General features: G+C 38.0%; 1 protein-coding gene across 14 annotated transcripts in view; it reads left to right on the forward strand.

The window, feature by feature from the left end:
• The window catches only part of TTC39B (tetratricopeptide repeat domain 39B), a 140,174-nt gene extending 117,116 nt beyond the window's left edge, over nt 1–23,058 (forward strand). For 12 of the 14 annotated variants that reach the window (XM_023545253.2, XM_010587936.3, XM_023545257.2 and 9 more), the window contains 7 exons: nt 1,064–1,225; nt 1,865–1,956; nt 3,768–3,894; nt 6,107–6,215; nt 8,740–8,857; nt 13,914–14,030; nt 16,510–23,058. In XM_023545253.2, the coding sequence (XP_023401021.2) occupies nt 1,064–1,225; nt 1,865–1,956; nt 3,768–3,894; nt 6,107–6,215; nt 8,740–8,857; nt 13,914–14,030; nt 16,510–16,600 (816 nt within the window). In that variant the 3' untranslated portion in view covers nt 16,601–23,058. Of the gene's footprint in view, nt 1–1,063; nt 1,226–1,864; nt 1,957–3,767; nt 3,895–6,106; nt 6,216–6,998; nt 7,121–8,739; nt 8,858–13,913; nt 14,031–16,509 lie in introns of those variants that run through there. The other 2 variants (XR_010322859.1, XM_023545258.2) reach the window with 2 other exon arrangements.
• The last annotated feature ends 3,268 nt before the right edge of the window (nt 23,059–26,326 follow it).

Raw genomic sequence — 26,326 nt, forward strand, 5'->3', positions numbered from 1 at the left:
AAGAGTAGGAAGCATTTCATATAAATATACTCACAAACAATTGCCTTCCATACAAATGGGATCAAATATAGTATTATTCTGTTGTTTTTTTCTTCCTACTTACATCTTGGATATCTTCCCAGGTCAGTACATCTATATCTCTCTCATTCTTTTTTTGATGGCTAGGTGTCATTCCATGGGATGGGTGTACTGTACTTATTAAAGAAGTCTACTGTTTATAGCCATTTGGCTACTACAGACAGTACAGTTGTTGTAAGCGTTGTTATCGTGTGTATATTTCTGTGCACAGGTTTGTTTACGTAAGACAGATTCCAATAAGTAGAATTTCTGGGTCAAAAGATGTGTGCATTTTGATAAATCCAACAAAATAGCCCTCCTAATTTAAGGTTGTTCTAATTTATGCTCCTGTAGGGGATGAGAATATTTGTTTCCAATTCTGTTTGCCACCTCTGGGTATTATTCGTCTTTTTTTTTAATTCTTGTCAACCTGGTGGCTAAAAAGGATATCAAATTTTTTAATTTAATTTTTATTTCCCTTTTTATAAATTTCTTCGTATGTACATTTTTCATCCATGTATCTTTTCGTATGATTTGTGTGTTCATCTTTGCTAAAATCCCATTAAGTTGTCTTTTTCTTAAGGCTTTTATAAAATAGTTGTATGATAAGGGGTTAATCCTTTATCATTTAAGTACGTATTGGATATTTCCTCCCAGTCTGTCCATTGTCTTGGATTTTGTTTAGAAAGTGTTTTACTCTATGGAAGATTTAACTTCTTATGAACAGAAATCTGTCAATCTTTTCCTGAAGGACTTCTGTGTTTTATATTTCACTTGGGAAGGGCCTCTCCCATATTATAAAGTGCCAAGAGCCCATCACAAAGTTGAATAAAAGGGCAGAACTTAACTGTATCATTGCATGTAAGGAAAGCAGTGTGTCGTATTGAATGGTCTCGCAAATGATAATTTTGTTCTCTTAGTACAAAGCATTCTATGGATTTTTCCATTGGGTTATTATCCCCTTGTCTAGTATTGGGATGATCAGCTTTATGCAATTGACTTATAGGCACAAGAAACATTCCGAAAATGCATTTCAGTTCAAGAAGAGTGGAAACAGTTTCACCATCTCTGTTACTGGGAGTTGATGTGGATTTATGTATTCCAACAAAACTGGATGCAGGCGTATTACTATTCAGATCTGCTTTGCAAAGAGAGTAAATGGTCCAAGGTAAATTGCAGTGCTTTCATTAATGTCATTTATTTGTCAAAAAGTGGCCAGAATGATTTTCATTTAGGACAGTTCGTTCAATACTATGACATCAACACTATTTTCTCAACTTAGAGATACATCACAGGGGCAAATAGACATTATATGTCTACTGCTTATGGAGTGCCCAACTCTACTCAGTGCTACATCTTTAAAAACCATCCTAAGAGTCCTTTCCAACAAAGAGATTTATCATCTAAAGATGAGCTGCAATTCTGTTTAAAGTTATTAAGTATCAATAGTATTGATGATTTTTTGTAGACTCTCTGATGTCTTGATGATCAGACTTTTTATGATACTCGGAATTCTGATGCATTTGGGAGAAGTTGGGAGGCATGAACTTATGATCTCTTGTTCATTCTGTCCACTTTCTTAGCTATGAAGACTGTAGTTGTATAATAGGAAAATGGTCTAAATTAAGTGAAAAGTGTTATTTTCATTTGGAACAGGCAATATAAAACTTTTCATGTCCTTTGATTTCTTTGATGCCTACTAAATATTATATCTGGAAGATTTGTAGGTCAATCTTGATTTGCAAAGTAGAAATGTCATGTACCTAGGGATAGTCTATAATTAGATGCTTTTCTTCTTTTCCTCAAGGCAACATACGTATTCCTGAAAGCTGCAATTTTGAGTATGCTTCCAGAGGAGGATGTAGTATCAACTAAAGAGAATGTGGTAACTTTATTCAGGTAAGCAAGACATTGTAACAAAGACGTTGACAAGAATGAGTACACAGATACATCTCCTTCCTTTTTCCCCTAGTGTTTTCCCACGCTTCACCTTCATATTTCTTTAATGCACTGAATCATTCATACAGGAAACTTTAAAACAGTAGATTTAGCTAAAAGTCAACATGTCATCCTTTTAGGAGGATTTTACAGACATGCTGATGTGATTGAGAACGTGTTCTTTTATTTATGTATTGGGAGTAGGGCTTTGTGACTGGGTTTTTGCTACTGGGTTTTGAACATAGTTTCCTAAATTGGTAATGTTATCAAAAAATGTTAATTGTTGCTGTGAATAACAGATAATCTGTGATCAGATAAATTTGAGAAACACCGTGTAACATATTCTGGGTTCTCATTAGTATGTCAAAGATTTTGGAGGCTCTGCTGTGAATAATCTGTTTAGCTTTATTTAGACCAGTATTCAACTATTTATCCATCCATCCATAACCTTCCCAAGTAAGTGTAAGTCTGTAACCTTTTTGTTGAGCACCTGCTGTGTTGTCGTTGGGTGCCATCGAGTTGGTTCTGACTTACAGGGATCCTATAGGACAGAGTAGAACTGCTCCATAGAGTCTTCTTGGCTGTAATTTTTGCAGAAGCACATTACCAGGCCTTTCTTCCTTGGAGTCCCTGGGTGGGTTCAAACCACTAACCTTTTAGTTTGCAGCAGAGCACTTAACCATTGTGCCACCATGGCTCCTTTGTATGGTCCCCAGAATGATCATACAAACTGATGTTAAACCACAAATTTCCATGTCCAACGCATGTTTATCATCCCTCTACCTCCCTGCACCTACATGTCCACTGCCTCTTCCACTGATGTTAGTGAACACCACCCGATGGGGTATCCTAGTTTAAAATCCATATCCCCAAGTTGTGTCTAGAAATAACCTGACACAAGCTTGCCATAATATTAGAGCATTTTTTTCTCAATTCCGTCTTACTCTTTCCTTCAGTGGTATAATTTGATATTTCCTTGAATTCTGCCCCAGCAGTCTATCTTATTCATGTGCAAAGTTATGTATAAGAAAGTACATCCAGGAATACATAGTCCCTCCATTCTACTCTCATTTTTATGGGTTTGTGAATTTCAGTATTGGAATTCCTGAGAAGTCTGAGAGGAAATGTACTTGGGAAACATTTTTTCAGATTATGAGTTAATTGATGGACTATTTTTGAGCCCCATTATTTTACTGATTTGTGTCATACTTGCAGAGACGATAGGAAATGTACCGGTATACCCTCTTCCTCTTCTGGAGTGTCTACAACATAGATAATAGCGTGAAAAATACTTTGGAATCTTTCCTGCTTACTTACAGAAATTGTCAATTTAATACATAGATTGCCTGGACTGAGTTTGATAGCTTAAGACGTTAGTAAATTGACTAGAAAGAAGTAGTTGTAAAATCAGCAGTTCTCAAACTTACACGTTGCTGTCTAGTCGATTCTGACTCGGAGCAACCCAATAGGACAGAGTAGATCTGCCCATAGGGTTTCCAAGGAGAAGCTGGGTGATCTGAACTGCCGACCTTTTCGTTAACAGCAGAGCGCTTGACCACTGAGGGCTGGGTAAAATCTAGATTGTGAGCCTCCACGCCTGGAGTTTCTTATTCAGTAGAACTGGGTGGAGCCTGAAAATGTGCATTTCTAACAGGTTCAGGGGATGATGGACTTGCTGGTCTGGGGAGCACTCTGTGAAGACCACTGGTGTAAATGTGTGTGTTCTAATGACCTCATCTTTCACTGGGGGTGGTGGCCGGGAATCCTCACAGACAGGTGGAAAGCTTGAAGCAGAGAATTGCTGGTAAATCTATTCCTACTGAGAAGTTTGCTGTGAGGAAGGCCCGACGGTACTCTCCCGTGTTGCCTGCACCTGTGAGGCTCGTCTTACCTGCTCTGGTATCTACTTTATTTTACTTCCTATTTGAGTAGTAGAAATAAATTGTCAACTCTTAGCAGCAAGGAGCACATCTAACTTTTGTTGTGACGTTTGGCTCAATTAAAAACCATCTTAAGTGTTTTTGTAAGGTGAACATATATAAATAAATCATTAGTTTATTAACAATTAAATAATGGCTTTTTTTTTTTTTTTTAGATTGGTATGTTCCAGGCATTATGATAAAGGCTATTTAAAAAATAGATCGTTTAATTCTTACCGTAACTCTATGAGGGTGGTTACTCTTCTTGGCCCCATCTTACAGCTAAGGAAATTCAGACAGAGAGAGGTTAAGTTGACTTCATTGAGGTCACATTTTAAACTTAAGTAGTAGAACAGCAGCAGCATTGTCCAATAGAATTATAACGCAAGCTACATACATAATTTTGTATTTTCTAGGGGCATCAAAAAACAAAAAAAAGAAACATGAAATTAATTTGAAGATTATATTTTATTTAACCCAGTATATGCAAGATTTTGTCATTTCAACATGTAAAATATTAATGAGCCCTTTGACCTTTTGTTACACCACACCAACCCTTTGAAATCTGGTGTGTATTTTAAACTTACCAAACATCTCAGTTTGGACTAGCTGCACCTCAAAGGCTGAAGGGCCACAAGTAGCTGGTGGCTGCTGTATTGGACAGCGCAGTCCTAGAGCCTTCATTTGTGATCGTTATGCCGTTTTGGTTATGCCTCTGTGAAAAGTACTACTTTGACTTAACTTCGCTTAATGCATATTTCTTAAGAAGGACTGAGTATATCAAATCACTCTGACTCTTTGGGGTTTTAGTTTTGCGTAGGTGTCAGACAGCCCAGGAAAACCCTTCAGTGAAGCAGACATCTTCAGTCCCCCTTGATGGTTTTCCGATTCATTGTTATCGAGTGATTTGCACTGGGAACTTTTTTCTGTCTCTCAGAAAGTTCCCTAGAGCTTTGTAATTCTTTCTCAGCCCTAGTACTCAAAATCTAGTCTACATAATTGTTTACTGCTCTGATTATTAAAGACCTTAAGAAAGGTTAACTTACTGCACTTGTTTCTCCAGGGTTATGGATATAGAATGTTTAGGGAATGGACCTGAATTTGTGGTCGCCATGAGTTGGAATCCACTTGATGGCAACTGACAAGAAGGAGTCTTACCGGAAGCCTATTTTTCATAAAATCTCAGACACGCGCTTGCCTCCTTCTGATAAAAAAAAGTCTATCAGTAATTGCGTTGAGCTCTTACTCTATTAATGATAAGACACTGCACACGGTAAATTAAGGGTAGAGCGCTGTGATCTCAGTTTTCAGTGCTGTGAAGTAAAGCTGGCCTTGCTGCCACTCTACCTGAATGTGTCTTTCTCAGTTCCAGTGCTCTCCCATAAGAGGCTTTTCAGGCAATATCTTTGTCACTTTTAAATTCACTTGTTTCCAAGAAGATACTAATGACCTGGCTTTTTCCATACCCTTCAAGACCTGAATGGACTACCAGGAAATTAGAAAAATATTTTCAAGCAAAAGCACATTTGCTTTCGGTCCAAAAAAAATCCTCATCTGCTGGGTCCATTAAATGTAATCTGCAGTGAGAGAGAAATCATCAGTATACATTTTCAGGGGCTGGCTTTCAGCCATATGGCCCTTAAATGAGTGTGTTTTCTGCATATTGGATTGCGTTACTGGTCTGTCACATGTTTTTAATAGTGTAAAAGGACCTGAGCCTAGTAAAATAGCTCTAATGTTCATTTCCAGTGACATTCTTAGAAACATTTTATGTAAACAACTGGCAGCATTTTAAAATGTTTCCTTAAAAATAACAGCAGAAATTTATATTGCATGGAATTGTTCATAATATCAGTTTAAAATATCATGTTCACTCTATATCTGTATTCTGTCATTTTCCCCAGAGGATTAAGTACCAGTGGATTCATAATAAATATTTGTTAAATGAACGAATACATTCAATTTTCAGTAAAAATGTACACGCTGAATTACTTCACAATATAAAAGGCAAAAGACATATCATAAATGGGGAAATTACCTCCCTAAACTTCTGATGGAGAAAGCTAAGGAAAATGATCCCGAACTGTTATCTCGAGATTCCTAGCAACCAAGGCAAAACACACACATAGCTTTGTAAAGGGTGTGGAACAACCTCACATAATTGCAAATGGTTTTTCATTCTTCCTCATTAGGAAATGATGTACGTCTGGAATGGTTTTCCAGTCGTGAGCAAAAGAAAAGACCTTTCTGAAAATTTGTTGGTAACGGTTGAAAAGGCTGAGGCAGCTTTGCAAAAAGAAAGTAAGTATGAAAAGTAAGAGCCTAGGAATCCTTGTTTCTGTTCCCCTGACATTCTCCTGTGTCTTCCCTGTGCTCATCTACCATGTTAATTCATGTGCATCAGGAGAGCTTGAGCTGAAGGCAGCAGGGTGACTGCAGCAAAATGAAAGGAGGAATGATACACGCTGCAACATGGATGAACCTTGAAAATGCTACGTTAAGTGAAAGACGGCAGTCACAAAAGACCACATGTTGTCTGATACCATTGATATGAAACATGCAGAATAGGCAAATCCACAGAGACAGAAAGCAGATTAGTGGTTATACTAAAAACCATTGAATTGTACACTTTAAATGGGTGAACTGTGTCGTCTGTGAATTATATCTCAATAAAGCTGTTAGAAAAAAGAAGATGAAGGGATGAGGACAGTCACTGAGTTTTAGAGCAGCACAAAGAAAAGGTACACCTGCTCTGGTTTCAGTCTGTCCTGGCTGTTTCCATGTCTCCTAGGCTATTGGGTTTTTGCAGACACAGGGAAATAAATGTAATTTTCTTTAAATGCACAATGGGAACTGTTGAGATGTTCATGTGCGAGCACCCACAAGCGGTTGAGAATCATAATAAAGCATATTTTAAGGGAACAGTCATTGGACAGATAGTGCTCTGTAGTCTGAGGAAGTGATAATGGCTTTGCTTTCTGTGGTTTTTGGAGGAATGTGGTATTTTTGAACCCATTTGCCATATTCCTACTCATGTTCTAAACAAAAATTAAGTGTGGCTTTACTGGTATTATGACTTTCCAGAGTGTTATGTTTGTTCCTTGGCAAGATCATCATTCACTGAGCACCAGGATGTCGTGGTAACACGAACTGTCAACCAAATGCTGCACTGAGCTTAATAGCATGCACAAAAATGATAATAAAAGGTAATGTCCAATATGGGCCCTAAGGGCTTGGTTCTAGGCTCTGAAAGATACCGTTTCTTGAATGTATATTTCAATGAGCATCCATGATTAGAAATATAGATATGTGTGTGTGCACGTAAATAATAGTTCATAGAAAGAAAAGGTAATGTGATACTGATATTTGTGAATTCCTTGGTAATGACCTAGTAGGACTTGGAAGTTAGAAGTGAATATTATCTGTTTTTAGTACCCAGAAGTAAAGTTACCCCCTCCTAGGTAGCTAAGCAGTGTCATTAAGCTCCCACAGACAGTTTACTAACTAAAAAATCAGCACGTGTTAAGGATGATTTCTGAGGTTTGTGTTAAAAGCAGGAGAATTTCAGTGTGAAGGGTCCTATGTCCTCATTAGTTCATTTTACTGTCTCACCCATCTGTGTTGTCACTGCCTGAAATGTATAAATTATTAGTCTTGGAATGACTTCTTGGTGGAATGTAACTTGTAGAAAAACAGGATCCAAGAGTAGTAGATAGATGCCCTAGATAGCATTGCTTCTTTTGCTTAATGCATGTTTGCTTTGGGCTGTAGAAGGTGAAGAGTCATTTTCAAAAGAAAAAAGGTGGTGGAGGTCAATCCTTTATATTTCCCTTAAGCAGTTAGAGGTCTGGGGGCGGGGGGTGCATTTTAGGTGCTTTTCATGTACTTCAGAGCCGTTTTGTCTAATTTTATTATATAATTTCTCCCCAAAAGAACATAATCTGGGAGAATTGATAATAAGTTGTAAACATAATGATCTGGAGAGGGCATTTTACTTCCTGAATTTTTAATGGGTATAAGGCCATCTGCTTCCCCATATGGGAGTGTTATCCTCTCCTGCATTGAAGCCAACAGAGTTATAAACCAGAGCTACAGGAGGAGGCAGCGCCTTGCTCCTCATGGCTTTACCTTTCACAGAACTGACAAAGCCCTTATTTAGAGTTCAGATTTCCTGTTGTTGTATCTAAGATCACCTAATGCAGAATATCACCACTTACCCAGTGCCATTGAGTCAATTCCGACTCATAGCAACCCTAAAGGACAGAATCACCACTTAAATTTTGTTTTTTTTTTTAAGTACAGGTAGTCCCCAGATTACAAACGAGTTCCGTTCCTAAATCTGTCTTTAAGGCAAATTTGTACGTAAGTCAGAACAGTTAGATAGGTTCGAATCTAATGTCAGTTAGTCAGGCGTTTGTCTTAGTACATAGTGTACCTTTCTATGCATAAAAAAATTAAAGAAACATTTCCAGATACACTAAAACATTTTTAACATAATACAGTAATAATAGTGATAATGTTTTGATGCACAGTAGTGCCCATTTGTTACTACAAATCATTCTTTGTACCTCGGGTTGGTTCATATCCGCAGGTCATATGTAAGTTGGACATTTGTAACCTGAGGACTGCCTGTACATAGCACAGTGTGCTAATACAGCGAATTCAACTTTTTTTTAAATTAAATAACAAATGCTAAAAATACTCTCCTTATTTTTAAATGATCCCAGTGACACCAAAAAAAAAAAAAAACAACGAGCTATTAATTCTTCCTCATTAGGATTTTTAAGTGTATTTTTCTTTTTGTGTATTTTTTGCTTCTTTTAAGACTCGAATGATTACTTTACGGATGATGAGTGCCTGGTGAAGTTACTGAAGGGATGCTGCCTGAAGAACTTACAGCGGCCCTTGCAAGCCGAATTGTGTTTCAATCATGTTATTCAAAGGTAAAACCAACTGGAGTCAGATTGTGGTTTCTGGAGAGTTGCCATGAGAAAGTGATGCAGGATGCTTTTATCTCCTGCTGCTGACCGTTTACTTGGTGTCACCAGAAAGATCACAGCCGTGTTCCCTTTGTTCTTTGTGAACAAAATTACAGCCTTAACTGGAACGTGCCTTTCTACACTTCCACTTGGTGTTTAGAGATGACACACAAAGCTAAACTCACGGCGAGACTTTTTAAATTCATGCATTTGTCTGTTCACTTATTCTGCAAACATTGAGCACCTGCTGTGCACCCTACATTGTGTTGGGCTCTGGGGATTCAGTGCTGGTAAACAGACTTTGCCATTGTTGTGATTTTAATCTAGCGGGGAAGAAAGGGATGTGATGAGTGCTGTAACTGCTTCTCTCTTGGCAGAGGGCATTTCTTCAGGTGTGAGTTGGCTTTTTTTTTTTTTTTTTGTGATTGTGCTTTAGGTGAAAGTTTACAGCTCAAGTTAACTTCTCATTCAAAAATTTATACACATATTGTTTTGTGACATTAGTGGCAATCCCCACAATGTGACGGCACACTTGGTCTTTCCACCCTGGGTTCCATGTGTCCATTGGTCCTGTTCCTGTCTCTTCCTGCCTTCTCATCCTGCTTTTGGACAGGAACTGCCCATTTGGTTTCATATGTCTGGTTGAACTAAGAAGCACATTCCTCACATGTATTATTTTTGTTTTACACTCCTGTCTAATCTTTGTCTGAAGAGTGGGCTTCGGAAATGGTTTCGGTTCTGGTGAACAGTGTGTCCGGGGGCCATAGTTAGGGAGTTGCTCCAGTCTGTGTTAGACCATTTAAGTCTGGTCTTTTTACGCGAATTTGAGTTCTGTTCTACATTTTTCTTCTGCTCTGTCCAGGAATCTTTTGTTTTCCCTGTCAGGGCAGTCGTCGGTGGTAGTCGGGCACCTTCTGGTTCTTCTGGTCTCAGGTTGGTGGAGTCTCTGGTTCATGTGGTTCCTTAGTCCTATGGACTAGTATTTTCCTTGTGTATTTGGTTTTCTTCATTCTCCTTAGCTCTGAATGGGACGGAACAAACTGATATATCTTTGGCTGCTTGCAAGCTTTTAAGACCCCAGACAGCACTCATCAAAGTGGGATGTAGAACATTTTCTTTATAAACTATGTTATGCCAGTTGACCTAGATGTCCCCCAAAACTATGGTCCCCAGGCCCTAGCCCCAGCTACTCTGTTCCTCAAAGTGTTTAGATGTGTCTAGGAAACTTCTTTGCTTTTGCTTTGGTCCAGTTGTGCTGACTTATCCTGTATTGTGCATTGTCCTTCCCCTCACCAAAGTTGATCTTTGTCTACTATCTAGTTATCTAGTTAGTGATTTTCCCTTCCTTCCCTGCCCCACCCTCATAACCACCTTTTCCTGAGTTCTCGTAATAATGGTCTCATACAGTATTTGTCTTTTTGTGACTGACTTATTCCACTCAGCATAATGCCCTCCAGATTCATCCATGTTGTGAGATGCTTTGCGGATTCATCATTGTTCTTTTTTGTTGCATAGTATTCTATTGTGTGAATATACCATAATTTGTTTATCCATTCATCTGTTGATGGGTATTGAGGTTGTTCCCACCTTTGTGCTATTGTGAATAGTGCTGCAGTGAACATGGGTGTGCATATGTCTATTCATGTGACAGCTCTTATTTTTCTCAGGTACATTCTTAGAAGTGGGATTGCTGAATCATATGGTATTTCTATTTCTATCTTTTTAAGGAAGCACCATATGGTTTTCCAAAGTGGTTGTACCAATTTACATTCCCACCACCAGTGCATAAGAGTTCCAATCTCCCCACAACCTCTCCAACGTTTGTTATTTTGTGCTTTTTGGATTAGCGCCAGCCTTTTTGGGGTGAGATGGTATCTCATTGTAGTTTTAATTGACATTTCTCCACTGGCTCACGATGGTGAGCATTTACTCGTGTCTGTTAGCTGCCTGAATGTCTTCTTTGGTGAAATGTCTGTTCATATCCTTTGTCAATTATTAATTGGACCATTAGTCTTTTTTGTTGTTGAGGTATTGCAGTATTTTATAGATTTTGGAAATTAGACCCTTATTGGATATGTTATAGCCAATTTTTTTTCCCCAGTCTATAGATGAAGGGAAACCCTGGTGGCGTAGTGGTTAAGTGCTGCAGCTGCTAACCAAAGGGTCAGCAGTTTGAATCTGCCAGGCGCTCCTTGGAAACTCTATGGGGCAGTTCTACTCTGTCCTGTAGGGTCGCTGTGAGTCGGAATTGACTTGACGGCACTGGGTTTGGTTTGGTTTTGGTTTATAGGTGAAGTCTTTTGATGAGCCTACGTGTTTGATTTTCAGGAGCTCCCAGTTATCTAGTTTCTCTTCTGGGGTTTATTCATTATTAGTTATGGTTTATGTACTATTTATGGCATGTATTAAGGGCCCTAGTGTTGTCCCTATTTTTTTCTTCCATGATCTTTATCATTTTAGATTTTATATTTAGGTCTTGGATCCATTTTGAGTTAGTTTTTGGGTATGGTGTGAGGTATGGTTCCTGTTTCATTTTTTTATAAATGGCAATTTTTTTTTTTTTATCCAGTTATGCCACCACCATTTGGTAAAGATACTGTTTTTTCCCCACTTAACGGACTTTGGGTCTTTGTCAGATATCAGCTGCTCATAGGTAGATGGATTTACTTCTGGGTTCTCAATTCGGTTCCACTGGTCTATGTGTCTGTTTTTGTATCAGTACCAGGCTGTTTTGACTACTGTGGCAGTATAAAAATCCAGTGCCATCGAGTAGGTTTTAAAGTCAGGTACTATGAGGCCTCCCACTTTGTTCTTCTTTTTCAGTAATGCTTTATGTCTCCGGGGCCTCTTCCATTTCCATACAAAGTTAGTGATTTGTTTCTCCATTTCGTTAAAAAATGCCACCGGAATTTGAATCAGGATTCCATTTATCTGTAGATTGCTTTGAGTAGAATTGACATTTTCACAAACAAAGATGTCACCTTGAAGACTAAGGTGCGCCTGACCCAAGGCATGGTATTTTCAATTGCATCATATGCATGTGAAAGCTGGACAATGAATAAGGAAGACTGAAGAATTGATGCCTTTGAATTGTGGTTTTGGCAAAGAATACTGAATATACCATGGACTGCCAGAAGAATGAACAAATCTGTCTTGGAAGAAGTACAACTAGAATGCTCCTTAGAAGCAAGGATGGCCAGACTGTGTCTTACATACTTTGGACATTTTGTCAGGAAGGATCAGTCCCTGGAGAAGGACATCATGCTTGGCAAAGTACAGGGTCGGTGGAAAAGAGGAAGACCCTCAATGAGGTGGATTGACACAGTGGCTGCAACAATGAGCTCAAGCATAACAACGATTATAAGGATAGCGCAGGACCGGGAAGTGTTTTGTTCTGTTGTGCATAGGGGCGCTATGAGTCGGAACTGACTCGACAGCACCTGACAACAACATCTTGTATCCTCATGCTTTGCTGAAATCTTCTATTAGCTCCAGTAGTTTTCTTGTGGATTCTTTGGGGTTTTCTGTGTATAAGATCATATTATCTGTAAAAGGAGATATTTTTACTTCTTACTTACCAATTTGGGTGCCCTTTATTTCCTTTTCTTGCCTTATTGCTCTGGCTAGGACCTCCAACACAATCGAGTTGTTTTTGTTGTTGTTGTTTCCCAGTAGCACTGATGATGATATCCTACTGCTTTACAAAACATGGAATTGAATCAGGATTCTGTGCCTGGCCTTCTTTTCTACATCTAGAGTCTACAAGACCAGACAAGTAATGTTACTGAGAGAGGCAGGCTGAGTGATGGCAGGAACAAGGATTGGTGGGCCCTGTGAATGAAGGAGATTATGTGTTCTCTGTCAAGAGTACAGCCACTCTTCACCTCTGATTACTGCTGTGCACAGCGTAGGCCCACAATCCTTGTAATTTTTCAAGAAAAGCCTGAAACCTGGACTTCATGTAAAATCTACAGATTTTCCAAATACTGGCCTCTCAGTCTTAAGCACCTAGATTGATTGCTCATTGGCATTTTGCCATATTTGCTTCACCTTGTTTTTTTATCTTTTGCTTGTTTTCAGTCTTTTGGTCTCATAATTAAAGCTGTGATGAATTACGTTCTGCATAATTTATGTTTGTGGAGGTGGTATAGCTCTTGGAAGGTTCCTGCCAGGGTAAAGTATCTATGATTTAGTTAGATATTGTCAAATTCCCCTCCTTTGGGGTGTGTTAGCAGCAACTTAGTCACCGTCAGAGTGTGTCCTAGCTTCAGTTTTGGCACCAGAGAGTTTTCCTCGTGTTCTTCTGAGCTAAGCTATGCATTTGAAAGGATGTTACTCATATTTTCTAGTGCATCTGTATGTGTTGTAGCCAGAGTCTTCATAATATTGCTGGGAAACAGAACTGTTGACCAGAATCTTCACTAACATTTTTAAGCATTATAAGATTCAAAACTATACAGGGAGTTGAACATCAGTAAGAAATAATACAGCTTTCTTTTTTCTAAATGGAGTTATGTGTTCAGGAGGATGATCTTGGCCATTTCCAGCTTTCATCTTTAACAGTCTGTGTGCATTCGTCTGTCTAAGGGGAAATAATCAATCATCAGTGCTAGATTTAGATTAAGAAATAAAATAAAAGAATATATTAAAAGCTACAATTTATTGCCATATTTTATTAGGCTCCTTAACTGTATAAAAAACTGAAAAAAAACAAACCTGTTGCCGTTGAGTTGATTCCAAATCATAGTGACGCTACAGGACAGAGAATAACTGCCCCATAGGTTTCCAAGGAGTGGCTGGTGGATTCAAACTGCCAACCTTTTGGTTAGCAGCCGTAGCTCTTAAGCACTGCACCACCAGGGCTCCTTAACTGTATAATGACAGTTTTTCCTTAGAATATTGTATTTTCTCTGATAATAAGCTTAGTGCTGTACCTATTTTCTTAGTTATGGGAAAAAATGGTGGGATGATATGTCATTTGTTTTGTTAAAACTTAATTGCATTTTATTTGTTCTTCCAGCGAAAAGCTTCTGAAGTATGATCACTACCTAGTGCCATTCACTCTGTTTGAGTTGGCATTTTTGTATAAAAGCCAAGGAGAAATGGACAAGGCCATAAAGGTCCTAGAAACTGCAAGGTAAGCAATGAGGGCAGCTTTTCCTTGATTACTGTGGAATCGCAAAGTTTGTACCTGGCTTCTGTAGATATGACTGTCATTATCATTATAACAGCAGCAGTAACATTGTATACTTACGAATTAGTAAATTAATGTAAAATTAGTAATAATGTTACCTTTACTAACTTAGGTTTATGTTCATGGCTTTTGCTGTGATTGTGCTATTTCCAGCCCTCTTAGTGCATCACCCTCTATTTATAGATTGAATGATTGTGAAAATTCTTTTTGAGAGATTTCTAACCTATTCTCTTCAATATCAGGGGTAAATCTATAAAAGGCTTTATGGTATAAGGTATCTGTTGCAATTCTTCCATTGTACAGAAACCAGCCATAGGGGACGAGGTATAAACAAATGGGCTTATCCAAATTAAGCCTGCAGGTAATAGTTGCCCAATCCCTGATCTATATTACCCATACCTGTCATTTCCTTAAAGAGCCACTGATTTGATGAATCCCATTGCATCTTTCTCTGACTCTGTCTTCTCTCTAAAGTACTTTATCATTTTTGCTCGACTATGACTCTTAGACTTGTGATCATGGCTCACTCAAAAAAAAAAAAACCCAAAACCAAACCCAGTGCTGTCGAGTCGATTCTGACTCATAGCGGCCCTATAGGACAGAGTAAAGGCCATCATCCTTGACGAGGTCATCTTGGCAAAATTACATAGCTAGAGAAAGAGGTCCAGCACAGAGAGTGGGACATGCTATTACTTAAGAGATTAAACAAAGATGAAGCTGCAGAAAAAATTACGAAGTGGTCAGTGAGTTAGAAAGGTAAGCATAAATTTCAAAAAGAAGAGAGTTGTTCAGATTGCTGCTGAGATGTCAAGCAAGGTAGGATCAGAGATGTGGCTGCTGGGTTTGATAGCATGGCCATCATTGGTGACCTTGAGAAGGGAGGTGAGAAAGTGGAGCCAGCAACTTTAGGCACCTCTTCCAGGATGTGAAGAGAACAGATTAGTGGGGCAGAAACTTCAGGGCTGTGGTGAAGCCAAAAAGACATTTTTTTTTTTTTTTAATTGATATGGGCTATATAAGGGTAAATCACTTTTAACTTAGTGAGAGTAAGGATGACTGATAATTCAACTGTGATGTGTTCAAATCTAGCTCCTGGGAAATTATGGTCTGTAAATGCTATTGTTCTACATCTTTCTTATTTGGACATATTTAATGTTACCTGCACAATACACAATAAACTAAGTGTATAAAAATAAAGACTGTTAATTCACTACTAAAAAGAAAGACTAGCAGCAATCAGAAACCCCCACTAACTCAAGATAGTACTGATGATACAAGCATAAACATACTTCCCAATAATTTTAAGACTATCAATTGTAGTTTCTCAACAGGAACTTTGCAAAGTTGCCAAAATTGGTGGCCAGACATTACGAAAATGCCCAATTACATCCTTTGGAAAACTCTAGTAGGATGTTGATTTTAGTTTATGAATAATACATTTAATAACTCTTACCAAGGTAACCAGTAAGTAGCCCTTAAGCCAAACCCACTGCCATCAAGTTGATTCCGACTCACAGGGACCCTATAGGACAGAGTAGAACTGCCCCGTAGGGTTTCCAGGGAGCACCTGGTGGATTTGAACTGCCGACCTTTTGGTTAGCAGCCGAACTCTTCACCACTACACCACCAGGATTTCCAGGTAGCCCTGCCCTTAGACCTGTATAAAATGAAGAGCTGTAGGAATGAGTGCCACTGCATAAGAGTAAGTTATGACCCACCTGTGGGCCAAAGCAATATGTGAAAGCCCAAAGTTGAAGCCATTCCTATTTTACTGCTTCTTATAATTCTAGCAAAGGGAGGCCAACGTGAATGTTCTAAGCAAGGTTTGAAAATTATCTGTGAGTTTCTGTGCCCTCTCTGACCCTATCACACAGTATGTATTGGTCAAACCATTGCTATTTGTGTTTGAGAATTGGAGTAATTCTCCACTAAGTAATTTTGCTACTAAGTAATCCTGCTTTCTTTGTTGCATTTGTTGTTTCATGGCTTTTCTTTTCTTATTTTGGAGTGACTGATGATGCTTATCATATTTACATGAGGCTGCCTCTAATTTTTCCAATTCACAAAAGGAAGTCAAACTATTTAGGAAGAGCTCACAAAATTTGTTTTAGGAACAGCTCACATAAACTTCTTATTCTTTTTGTGACTGGCTTGGTAATTAAGTTAAACCTTGCTACTCAAAGTATGATCTTTGGACCACAAACAGGTCCAAAATAAAATGAAGAATATTGCGCCCACCTCCTTCCCACCTCCACAGAGCAATAATCTGCATTTTAATAAGATCCATTGTTACATATGTTAAAGATTGAAAGCAAATAAGGACTGGAGGTTAGAAAGAAGGGGAAGGTGGTAGTATCCTGATATACAAAGCTATTGTAATTGTTGCTAAAATTTATATTGTTATAAAATTTATTGTTTCCAGAAACAACTACAAAGATTACTCCATGGAGTCTCGACTACACTTCAGAATTCAGGCAGCTCTTCACCTCTGGAAAAAACCTCCCTCCAGTTGATCAGAACTTGAAGGATGGAGTTTTCCCTCAGTTAGCACTGGCATCTGCTATAGATTAGACCTTGTATTAAAGTATAAAAGTGATCTGGTAAATGAGACACAAAAAACTTAATTTTATTGTCAATATTTTCTATCATCTGTTTGGTTTACTGTCGGTCTACATAAATGTTTGTTCTTTCCTATGAAATGATGTTCAATACTATCTAGAAAATTCTTATATTTTGCCTCTCCAAAAAAATTTCACATTAGATTTGATTGGGGAGTGAAGAAGTCTTTTAAAAGACTCACGGGTACAATAAGATCTCATTAGATTATTTATTTTTTTAATGTGGAAATTAATATTGTTTAAGTAGCAAATGGCTTACAAGTTGAGCCATATTTAGATTTGTTGGTCAGTTAACCTTCAGATGTGTTTTGTTGCCTAGGTTTTAAATTCAAGAAGGGAAATAAAAATCACCTAAATTCAAAATAGCTTGACAATGACCTTCTGAAGACTTCTGGAAGACAGGCACAGGTGATGCATAGGGACAGGATAACGTTGCCCCTACATAGTAGGTTGAAGAGAACTATATCTAGAAAAGATGATGCAATAGTAAGTTATTTTTTAATTTTTAATTTTTTCTTCATGCTGGTTAAAAGATGGTAACATCTTTAAGAGACTATCCTCTTTTTGAATGTATTTAGATCTATTATAATAACAAAATTAAAAAAAAAAAAAAAGGTATATCTAAATGGAGGAAGAAAAGGTTGTATTTTGAGAACTTATCCTTAACCTTAGCAGTAAGAGTCCTACAATATATATGTTATTTTTTGCCTAGGAAGCAAAGTGAAGTTCCTGCTGCTTTCAATGATACCTCAAGTATCACTAAGTTTTACACTCATGAAGTTGGTAATTTTGTAATCTCTCTAGGACTTTGCCAATTCCTTGTAAATACCTGGACAGCTCTTAGTTCTTCAGTTGGTAAACACAATCAAGGGGGACGGTGTGGAAGAGAGCTCTGCTCTATGGGGTCCTGGCTCTGCGGCCAGAGTGGGTCCTAGCTCTGTGTGACCTTTAGGTAGTCACCTCCTCTCATCTGAGGAATGGAAACAGACCAGATGATGCTCTAGGTCTTCTAGTTTCATAACTGTGAGTCTGTTATTAGGTGTTTGTTTATAACAAACAACGTAAAAGGTTTAATCACAAACCATTCCCACTTAGAATGTGTTTTATTTTGCAATCATCACCTTCCCCACTGCTCCTCCAATATGTATGTGCTGTGGCTAAGGACCAGATTGATCCAGAGTATGGAAACACAATTCAGGAATCAATGAATCAAGGTTTTATCTTCTTTCTGTGGTAAGAAGAATGACTTATTATGGAAGCCTTTGCAGTTTAACAGAAAGAACACCAGACTGGGAGTCAGAGGCCCATCTTTGTTGGTTAACAGTTCTGTTAACATGGATCAAGTCACTCAGCCTTTCTAGGGCTCAGTTTCCTCATCTGTACAATAGGGATAGCAACGTAGTACTTGGTGCTTATGAGGGCTCAATTAGCTGATGTATATGACAGCTCTCTGTAGGCTGTGAAAGGCTATATGAGTTTGAGTTATTTTAATAATTGTGGTTTTTATGTACTGGTTACAGTATCAACACAAAAGTATTGGCTGAGTCTGGGATCTCTGCTATAAAATGAAAGATGTGTGGAAATTCAGACACTTTTAAATTTATTCATGTGTTTGTCCCTGACAATAGCTTAGTTACTGAATTTGCTCCTTGCTATTTCTTGCTATAATTGCCTGTATCCGGTGGGTACATGGTCTTTTTACTTTAACGTACTGATTCCTGACTGTGGATGCATTTCCAACACAAGATAATTAATATGAGACAGAACCACCCCTTCAGAATTTATGTTAGTAGGTATCAATATGTGCTGTTAATATGAATTACATAACTTATACTTTAGATTCAGACAAAAGAGAAAATTAACCACTTTATGGGAGATCGACTACATTAGCCCTTATATGGACATATATTTTATTGTACTTTAGATGAAGGTTTACAGAGCCAATCAGCTTCTGAGTAAACAATTAATACACATACTGTTTTGTGACATTGGTTGCCAACCCCACGACATGTTAACACTCTTTCTTTACTTTGGGTTCCCCATTACCAGCTTTCCTGTCCCCGCCTGCCTTCTCATATATGGACATACATTTTAATGTTTTCTATGCTTCTCCTAGATACAAGAAGATCCCAAGTCATACAGAAAAGGAAGTTCACTTATTCTTGGCCTCCACAGAGGGCAGAGAGGATCAAGTGTGTAGAAGTTGTAGGGAGGTGAATTCCAGATTTATCAGTGTCAAGGAAGATTTTCAATCATTGGAGCAATCCAACAGTGTAAACAGTGTATCCAGCTCTATTGCTAAGGAGGGTGAGTTTAGCAGGGCTATGTGACCCATTCCTTCCTGGCCTGGAAGCTTCGACTTATTCAACTTTGAGGCCATTCCGTGATTCTTTGATCGGGGCTTCAAATCAGTGTGGTACATGTAAAGAAGAAATTTCCCCCTTTCAAATAAAAAGATGAATGTTTCCTCTTTCAGAGTAGAACTGCCCTACAGGGTTTCCAAGGAGCATCTGGTGGATTTGAACTGCCAGCCTTTTGGTTAGCAACCATAGCACTTAACCACTATGCCACGAGGGTTTCCAAGGAGTGCCTGGTGGATTTGAACTGCCAGCCTTTTGGTTAGCAACCATAGCACTTAACCACTATGCCACCAGGGTTTCCAAGGAGTGCCTGGTGGATTTGAACTGCCAGCCTTTTGGTCAGCAACCATAGCACTTAACCACTATGCCACCAGGGTTTCCAGACTGCTTTTAGAGGTAGTTATACTGTCATATGCACTAGCGGTACCTTCTATTAATACTCATTTTGATTCCTGTTCGCATCCATTCTTTTAAAGTGAATCTGTTGATCTTGCAAATAATATTTAGAGGTTTTTCTTTCCTTGAACTTTAAAAACTTCTTTTTGACCAACTGGAAAAAAATTTTGAAATTACTCTGATTAATTCTTCATTGATTTTTTTTTCTGTTTCTGTTTTCTTCCTAGTTGTATTCTCCATATTTATAAGTCACAAATTCAGATATAGTTTGTTAAAATTGAGCTGAATCAAGACTCCAGTGATCATTTATTGGGCCTGGAAGGGGTCTTAGGGAATTATCTTGTCCTCCCCAGCCTTTAAACAGTCTTGTTTCTCTTCTAGTCCTGTGCTGTCCAGTATGGTAGCCACTTGTTACATGTGGCTGTTGTGCACTTGAAATGTGGCTAGTGGTACATATCGGAATGATGCTGAGTGTTGACGGGGGCATTCATTCATTCAGTTCTATTTCAGGGCCTCCCAGTATCATGCTTCCTGGAGTCCTGCCTTTTACTTGCTGTCTGCTGTGATCACCTGATCACCACAGTTGTATTGTCGGTTGTGTATCAAATATGTATCTTAGAAGTTTGCTTTTTCTGTTTAAGTGCCCTTAAATTTTCATGTCATCATGCTCATTCATGCTTTTGCAGATCATCAAGGTCATTGGCACCTTCAAACCTTATTCTCTCCGCCTCAGAACTCCTTATATACTAGACTAGGGTACCTTATTTGTAAGATTGCTATTTTAATGTAATTTTATAGACATTCCTTGCTTTTTCAGATGTATCATGCTGAAAAATTTAAGCCAAGGTTGGCACAAACTGTTTGAGTTGTAGAGAAAGTAGCTCTCATCTTTGAGATGTTAGATTTTCTAAGAACATTCTTCTGAATGATTTATCATTTAAATGTTGAATCTCTCAGCCAGCCCAATGTTACTATTTAAAGGTGTGTAGACACAAGTTAGCCACTTAGATGATAACTTGAAAAATGGTTTATTTAAAGTTATATATTTTATGCCTTTTGCAGTCTCTATTAATATTTTTCAATGTGTACTATACTTAAGTGATATGCATATGTATAATTAAGACATATTTTTTAATCTCTTAAAACATTTCTAGGTCAGGTACCTCTATATATGGATAGATGGATAGATACGAAATGGCTTACAAATATTAAATACACCATGTTTTATACTCTTCTTTCAGGGAGAGTGCAGGATCTATTCCAGATTGTTCCCTGTCCCTTGCCCCGGTTATTTACATATTTTTCTATTTCTTTAACTATTAGGTTGCTTGTTGTGGAGCCCTATTCCTGTTTCCCATTGTTGGGTAATTTTGTCTTTTATATATTTGCTGTTAGATTTAGTTACTTTAGAATGTTAAACTTGAAATTTAATGAAAAGGATACATCAGAGTTTATTAGGAGGGAAATATCTTTTGTATTTAGTAGTTGCTATCTGACCTTGATGGTTAGACTTTTAAGATGAGACGGTTACAGTCCATTCCAGTCTGTTTATAATTTCATAACTATAGGAAGAAATTATGTGAGCATTATTTAGTGGATTGAGTTGGCTGAGCAGGTTCTTGCCCTGAAGGGTCCAGAAAAGGGATACGTGGATCTAGCCTCAGAATAAGTCCTGTTTGCAGTGTATTTGCAATGTGCCTATGACATGCCTTCAGCACAGTAATACTGTAATACCACTTTGCATGGAAGAATCAAAGTAGCTGCCACACTGTATTTAACAACAACAAAAATGCTTACAGATATATACAGATTGGATATTTAATAGGGAAACTCAAGGTACTTTAATGGCAAGCTTCATTAAGTAAAACTTGTTGAATATTAATATATAATACACTTTGTATGTTAATCTAATAGTTCTTAGAAACACATAATTTAAATGATGAATTTAAGAGATGATGACATATCCCAGTGGGAGCTTTTGTTTACTGCTACTTAATATTTTCTAGTAAATAGGTTTTAATTATTGGTAGTCTGTTGGGCACCATTTGGGGAAAAGAAAAAAGAAGAAAGATGGTCTTAGCATAATTGAACTGACAGCCAGAGAAACTGAATATAATGAGGATGTTAAAGGCTATTAAAAAAAAAATTACTTACCATTTAATGTTAAAAGGAATTACATTATTCTGAAATGCTAGAAGGTCTTATTCAGTTCGAAGGTATGGCATTCTCTGCTTTGGAAATCATGCAGATATTTTCATTCATTCTTAGCTTTAATGGAGCCAAATGCCCACGAGACAGTTGGGGGTGGGATGTAGTAAGTGTGTTTAAACAATTTTCACTTTTTCCTGAAGTGATTTTATCTTCACAGAAGACAATTTATATGCAGCGATTGTTTGTTTTCTTTAAGAAAACACATGAAAAGAGAGATTATGGTAAACATTTTAAATCTTGGGCTATTGGTTAGATTTAACGGCTTCAGAAAACAGTACTGTTAGGTTCTGTTTAACTAAGACCTGCTGAAGGAGAACACATGTATTTCACTGATACGTGCTGTCCAGCAGAATTACTTAGATCTCAACAATATGATGCAGTTCTCATATTACCTTCGAGAAGAATTTATAATGAAGTAGTTTATTTTTTATTGTTTTTTTCTTTTCGCCGACGGCTGGCATACAGACACCTGCATGAGTACCAGCAGATTCATTTATACACTAATGCTTTAAAATATTTATCATGCAAGTTGCTAAACCATATGTAAAAACAAAATATATATTTAATTCAGTGGGAAGTATTGTTTTATTACTGAAAGTTATTTCCAAAGCAAATTTATTTTTTAGGTGCTTCATTTGGAAAATTTTGCTTTGCCTTAAAACAAACAAATAAGCCTGTTTTGTGATATGGTCACCAAGGAACCCCAAATGTTTAACCTGACATGTAAGGGATTTTGAAAATTCTTTAATGTCCTGTATTTTTTCACTTTTATTTGGATTAAACAAAAATAAATTTGGAGGCCATAGGCATTTCATAAGCCAACGTGAAGTTACCTGTTCAGTCGTCACGTCATCCCTGTATGTACTTTATAATTCACTGTTTTATTAGTAAAAATTGTCAGCATTTTATCTCAGTCTTTCTCTTCTCGTTACATTTGAACTTTACTCATTATCTTTCCCATTCCCAGCGGTCACAGTTTTACAGAGCAAAACATTTTAGAAATTGAAAACATGTAAATACTATGTGAGACAAATGTGTTACTAACATCCATCTGCTGATCAAGTGGGAATTTGATCTGGTACCAGAAAGTGAACTAGATTGTAGCTATCAAAGCATTTTATCAACAAAAGATTAGAAGAAAGAAGAAAACTGTGAACCCCAGATATTTTTAATGTAAAAACTGTGTTTCCAATGAGTATTCTTTTTTGCTGACTTTGTGTTATCATTTCTAATTTGTGAACTAATACTGATATGAGATCTAAATTCTCAAAATGAAGACAGCAGTTACTGTAGCCTATTTTTAATGTTAATACATGTTCAAAAACAGATGTCATCTTAGAAATTGTATTTTTAAGTGCAAATAAATCATCTCAACTTGAAAGTCAACACGTTTTATTTTTCATTCCTTAGCATTACTGAATCCTCTGTGTTATTAGATAAATTTTTAAGTTGCAAGATATTTTCAGAATTCTGTGTTTACATATTGCCACAAGTGGTTTACCTACAACATGCAATTGAATTGTTACTTAAATAAATTACACTTGATGGAATTACAGTCTTGTTCTGGTTGGTCTAAATGTGAAAGGCGTGCACAACATCCCTTTTGCTGGTATTTAATTTTTATGCTATGTAAAGTTGCAGTCTTGTTTCTTGCCTTTGTTAGCTACCATCAAGTCTACTCCAACCATCAACCATGGAAAAATGTAAAAACCATTTGTCTTAGTTATCTAGTATTGCAGTAACAGAAATACAAGTCGACAGCTTTAACAAATTTATTCACTAACAGTTTAGTAGACTAGAAGTCCAAATTCAGGCAGGAGGTTGGAGGCGGGTGGTACTCTGTCTGTCTGTCAGCTCTGGGAGAAAGTCCTTGTCATCAATCTTCCCCTGGACTAGGAGCTTCTCAGAGCAGGAACCCAGGGTCCAAAGGACGTGCTGTGCTCCTGGCGCTGCTTTCTTGGTGGTATGAGGTCTCCATGTCCCTCTGTTCAGGTCTCTCTTTTATATCTCAAAAGAGATTGGTTTAAAATGAAACCTAATCTATTAAGTCCTATTCCCTTAACATAACTGCCTCCGATCCCACCTCACTAACAGAGATAGGATTTACAACACGTAGGAAAATCACATCAGATGATAAAATGGTGGACAGTCACACCGTACTGGGAACCATGCCCTAGCCAAACTAATACACATATTTTGGGGGACACAATTCAATCCATAACACCATTCTTAGCTTGTGAGCTTGTACAAAAACAGGTGGTGAGAAGGATTTGACCTACAGGAGTTTGCCAACCCCTGTTTACACAACATCAGTCAGAACTCTAAATCTGATGTCATTTTTAAAACTGAATTCTCTGAAGTCTTCTATTGAGCCCTGGGAAGGAGGTAGTTGAAGTGGTGAGAGGAGAAGGGGACAACTAACTAACCAGTCAGATTAACATATTAACCACAGGGGTCAGTGAGGTGACATATGTCCCTATGTGCTCCAGTCCAACAGCTGCCTGTCTAAACCTTCAGATAAAGGAAAAAATCAATAACTACTACCTCAAACAAAAAAAGTAGTATTTCCAGATTTATCTTTTGATAAGTTAAAGCTAACATAAGGCTGAAGCAAATAAATAAGTTAAAAACAGTAAAGAAATATTGAACTGGAAAACTGCTCTCCCTTTCTCTTCCCCTGATGGTGAAAAGGTTGCATCTTTTTACCCTCTGCACCCATACCCATTAAAGGTGACACTATAACTCCTCCCATTAAGGAGTAGAGTCTAGATCCTGCCTGTTGAAGTTTTAAAATACCTCCCAAATTCTTTGACACTCCTTCCTTTGAGAGAGAGGGCCTATGTTCCCTCCCCGTGAAACAGCGGTGTGACTATTTGACAAGCGGAAATACAGTGGAAGTGGCATTGCACCAATTTCTGGGCCAGGCCTTCAAAAACTAGCAGCTGCCATTTCCTGTCTTGGGATGCTTGCTCTCGGAATCCAGGCTACATGTTGTATGGAAGCTAATCTGCCTCTTGTATAGTCTCACATGGAGAGGAATTTGCCAGCCATGTGAGTGTGCCATCTTGGAAGCGGATCCTCTGGCTCTAGTCGAGCTGCCCCAGCTGACCTCTAGCGGATTAGAGATGACCTGTCCCAGTTCAGTCAACTGGCATAATATAGTTCACAAAGTTCAGGTTCTGCATCCTAGGGAGGTGAGCAAAAGAGAAAGAAAGAAACCAAAGACTCTGAGAAGAAACAAGGCTACAGAGCTAATAGCCTGCATGAACCATGGCCTCATCTATCTTGAGACCAGAAGAACTAGATAGTGCTACCACTATTGACTGTTCTGGTCAGGGCCACAATAGATGGACGCTGATAGAATGGGAGAAAAATGCAGAGCAGAACTCAAAATCTTAAGTCCAGACTTACTGGACCATTTGAGACTAGAGAACTCCCTAAGACTATTGTCTTGAGATATGTTTGAATCAAAATTATCCACTGAGGTCAACCTTTTAGTGAAATAACAGAGTGGCATACAAAATAGAGGATATTACCTGTGAGTACGGTGCTTCATTAAAAAAAAAAAAATCTATATGAGACCAAAAGGTCAAAAATTACTTCAAAGCAAAGATGAGAGAAGATAAGGGAGCAGGGAAACTAGAGTACTGGAAACAGAACAACCAGACTGCAATTAAAGAGAAAGTCAACATATTGTGAAAAATGTGACTAGTGTCACTGAACAATTTGTATAGAAATTGTCAAATAGGAACCAAATTACTGTGTAAACATTCACCAAAAACAATAAAAAAATATTAAAAAAAATCAGCAGTCCCTGCCAATTCCTGACCAGATTGCAGATTTGTGAGCAAAATAAAGGATTGTTGTTTTAAGCTAAAAAAAAAAAAAAAAAAACAGGTCTGCTCCAACTCATGGCAACTCATGTGTGAGAGCAGAACTATGCACCACAGGGTTTCAATAGCTGATTTTCTGGAAGTAGAGTGCCAGGCCTCTCTTCCTAGGTGCCTCTGGGTGGACTTGAACCTCCAACCTTTTGATTAGCAGCCAAGCACATTAACTGTTTGCACTTCCCAGGGACTGTTTCTTGGTAAGACTCTTTCAAATTTATTTTTATTTTGTAACCTGAACAGGCACTTATGAAGGCCCTTTTTGTGCCATGTTCTTGGCTGTGCACACAGCATGAAGAGCTAAGTGGGGTAGTAGTTTTTTTTTTGAGGAAGGATTGCGTTCTCTTTCATCTTTTTATAATCTATTTAGTAGTTCAGTTTCAGGAGAAGTCCTTAGCATTCAGCGTAGCACAGCTGGAAAAGCACTGGACTCTGGGAATCAGGGGTCAGCATTTAAGGCTGGACTCGACTATATGGTGGCATGTATCTCCCTTCTCCAGCCACTTAATTTCTCTGAACTTTGCCTACCCAAACCCACTGCAAGGCTGTAAACTTTTAAAGAAGCAGATGGCCACATCTTTCTCCTGTGGAGCCTCTGTTGGTTTTAAACCGCCAACCTTTTGGTTGGCAGTCGAGCACTTTAACCACTGCATCAGCAGGGCTCCTTGAACTTTGCCCAAGACCCCTGTAAAAAGGGGATGATTCCACTACCTCATTCAGCTCTTGAGAGAACCAGAGGAAGAAGCATGTGAGAACCGCAGAGGGCC

This window comes from Loxodonta africana, chromosome 9, assembly GCF_030014295.1.
Source record: "Loxodonta africana isolate mLoxAfr1 chromosome 9, mLoxAfr1.hap2, whole genome shotgun sequence".
Classification (NCBI taxonomy): Eukaryota; Metazoa; Chordata; class Mammalia; order Proboscidea; family Elephantidae; genus Loxodonta; species Loxodonta africana.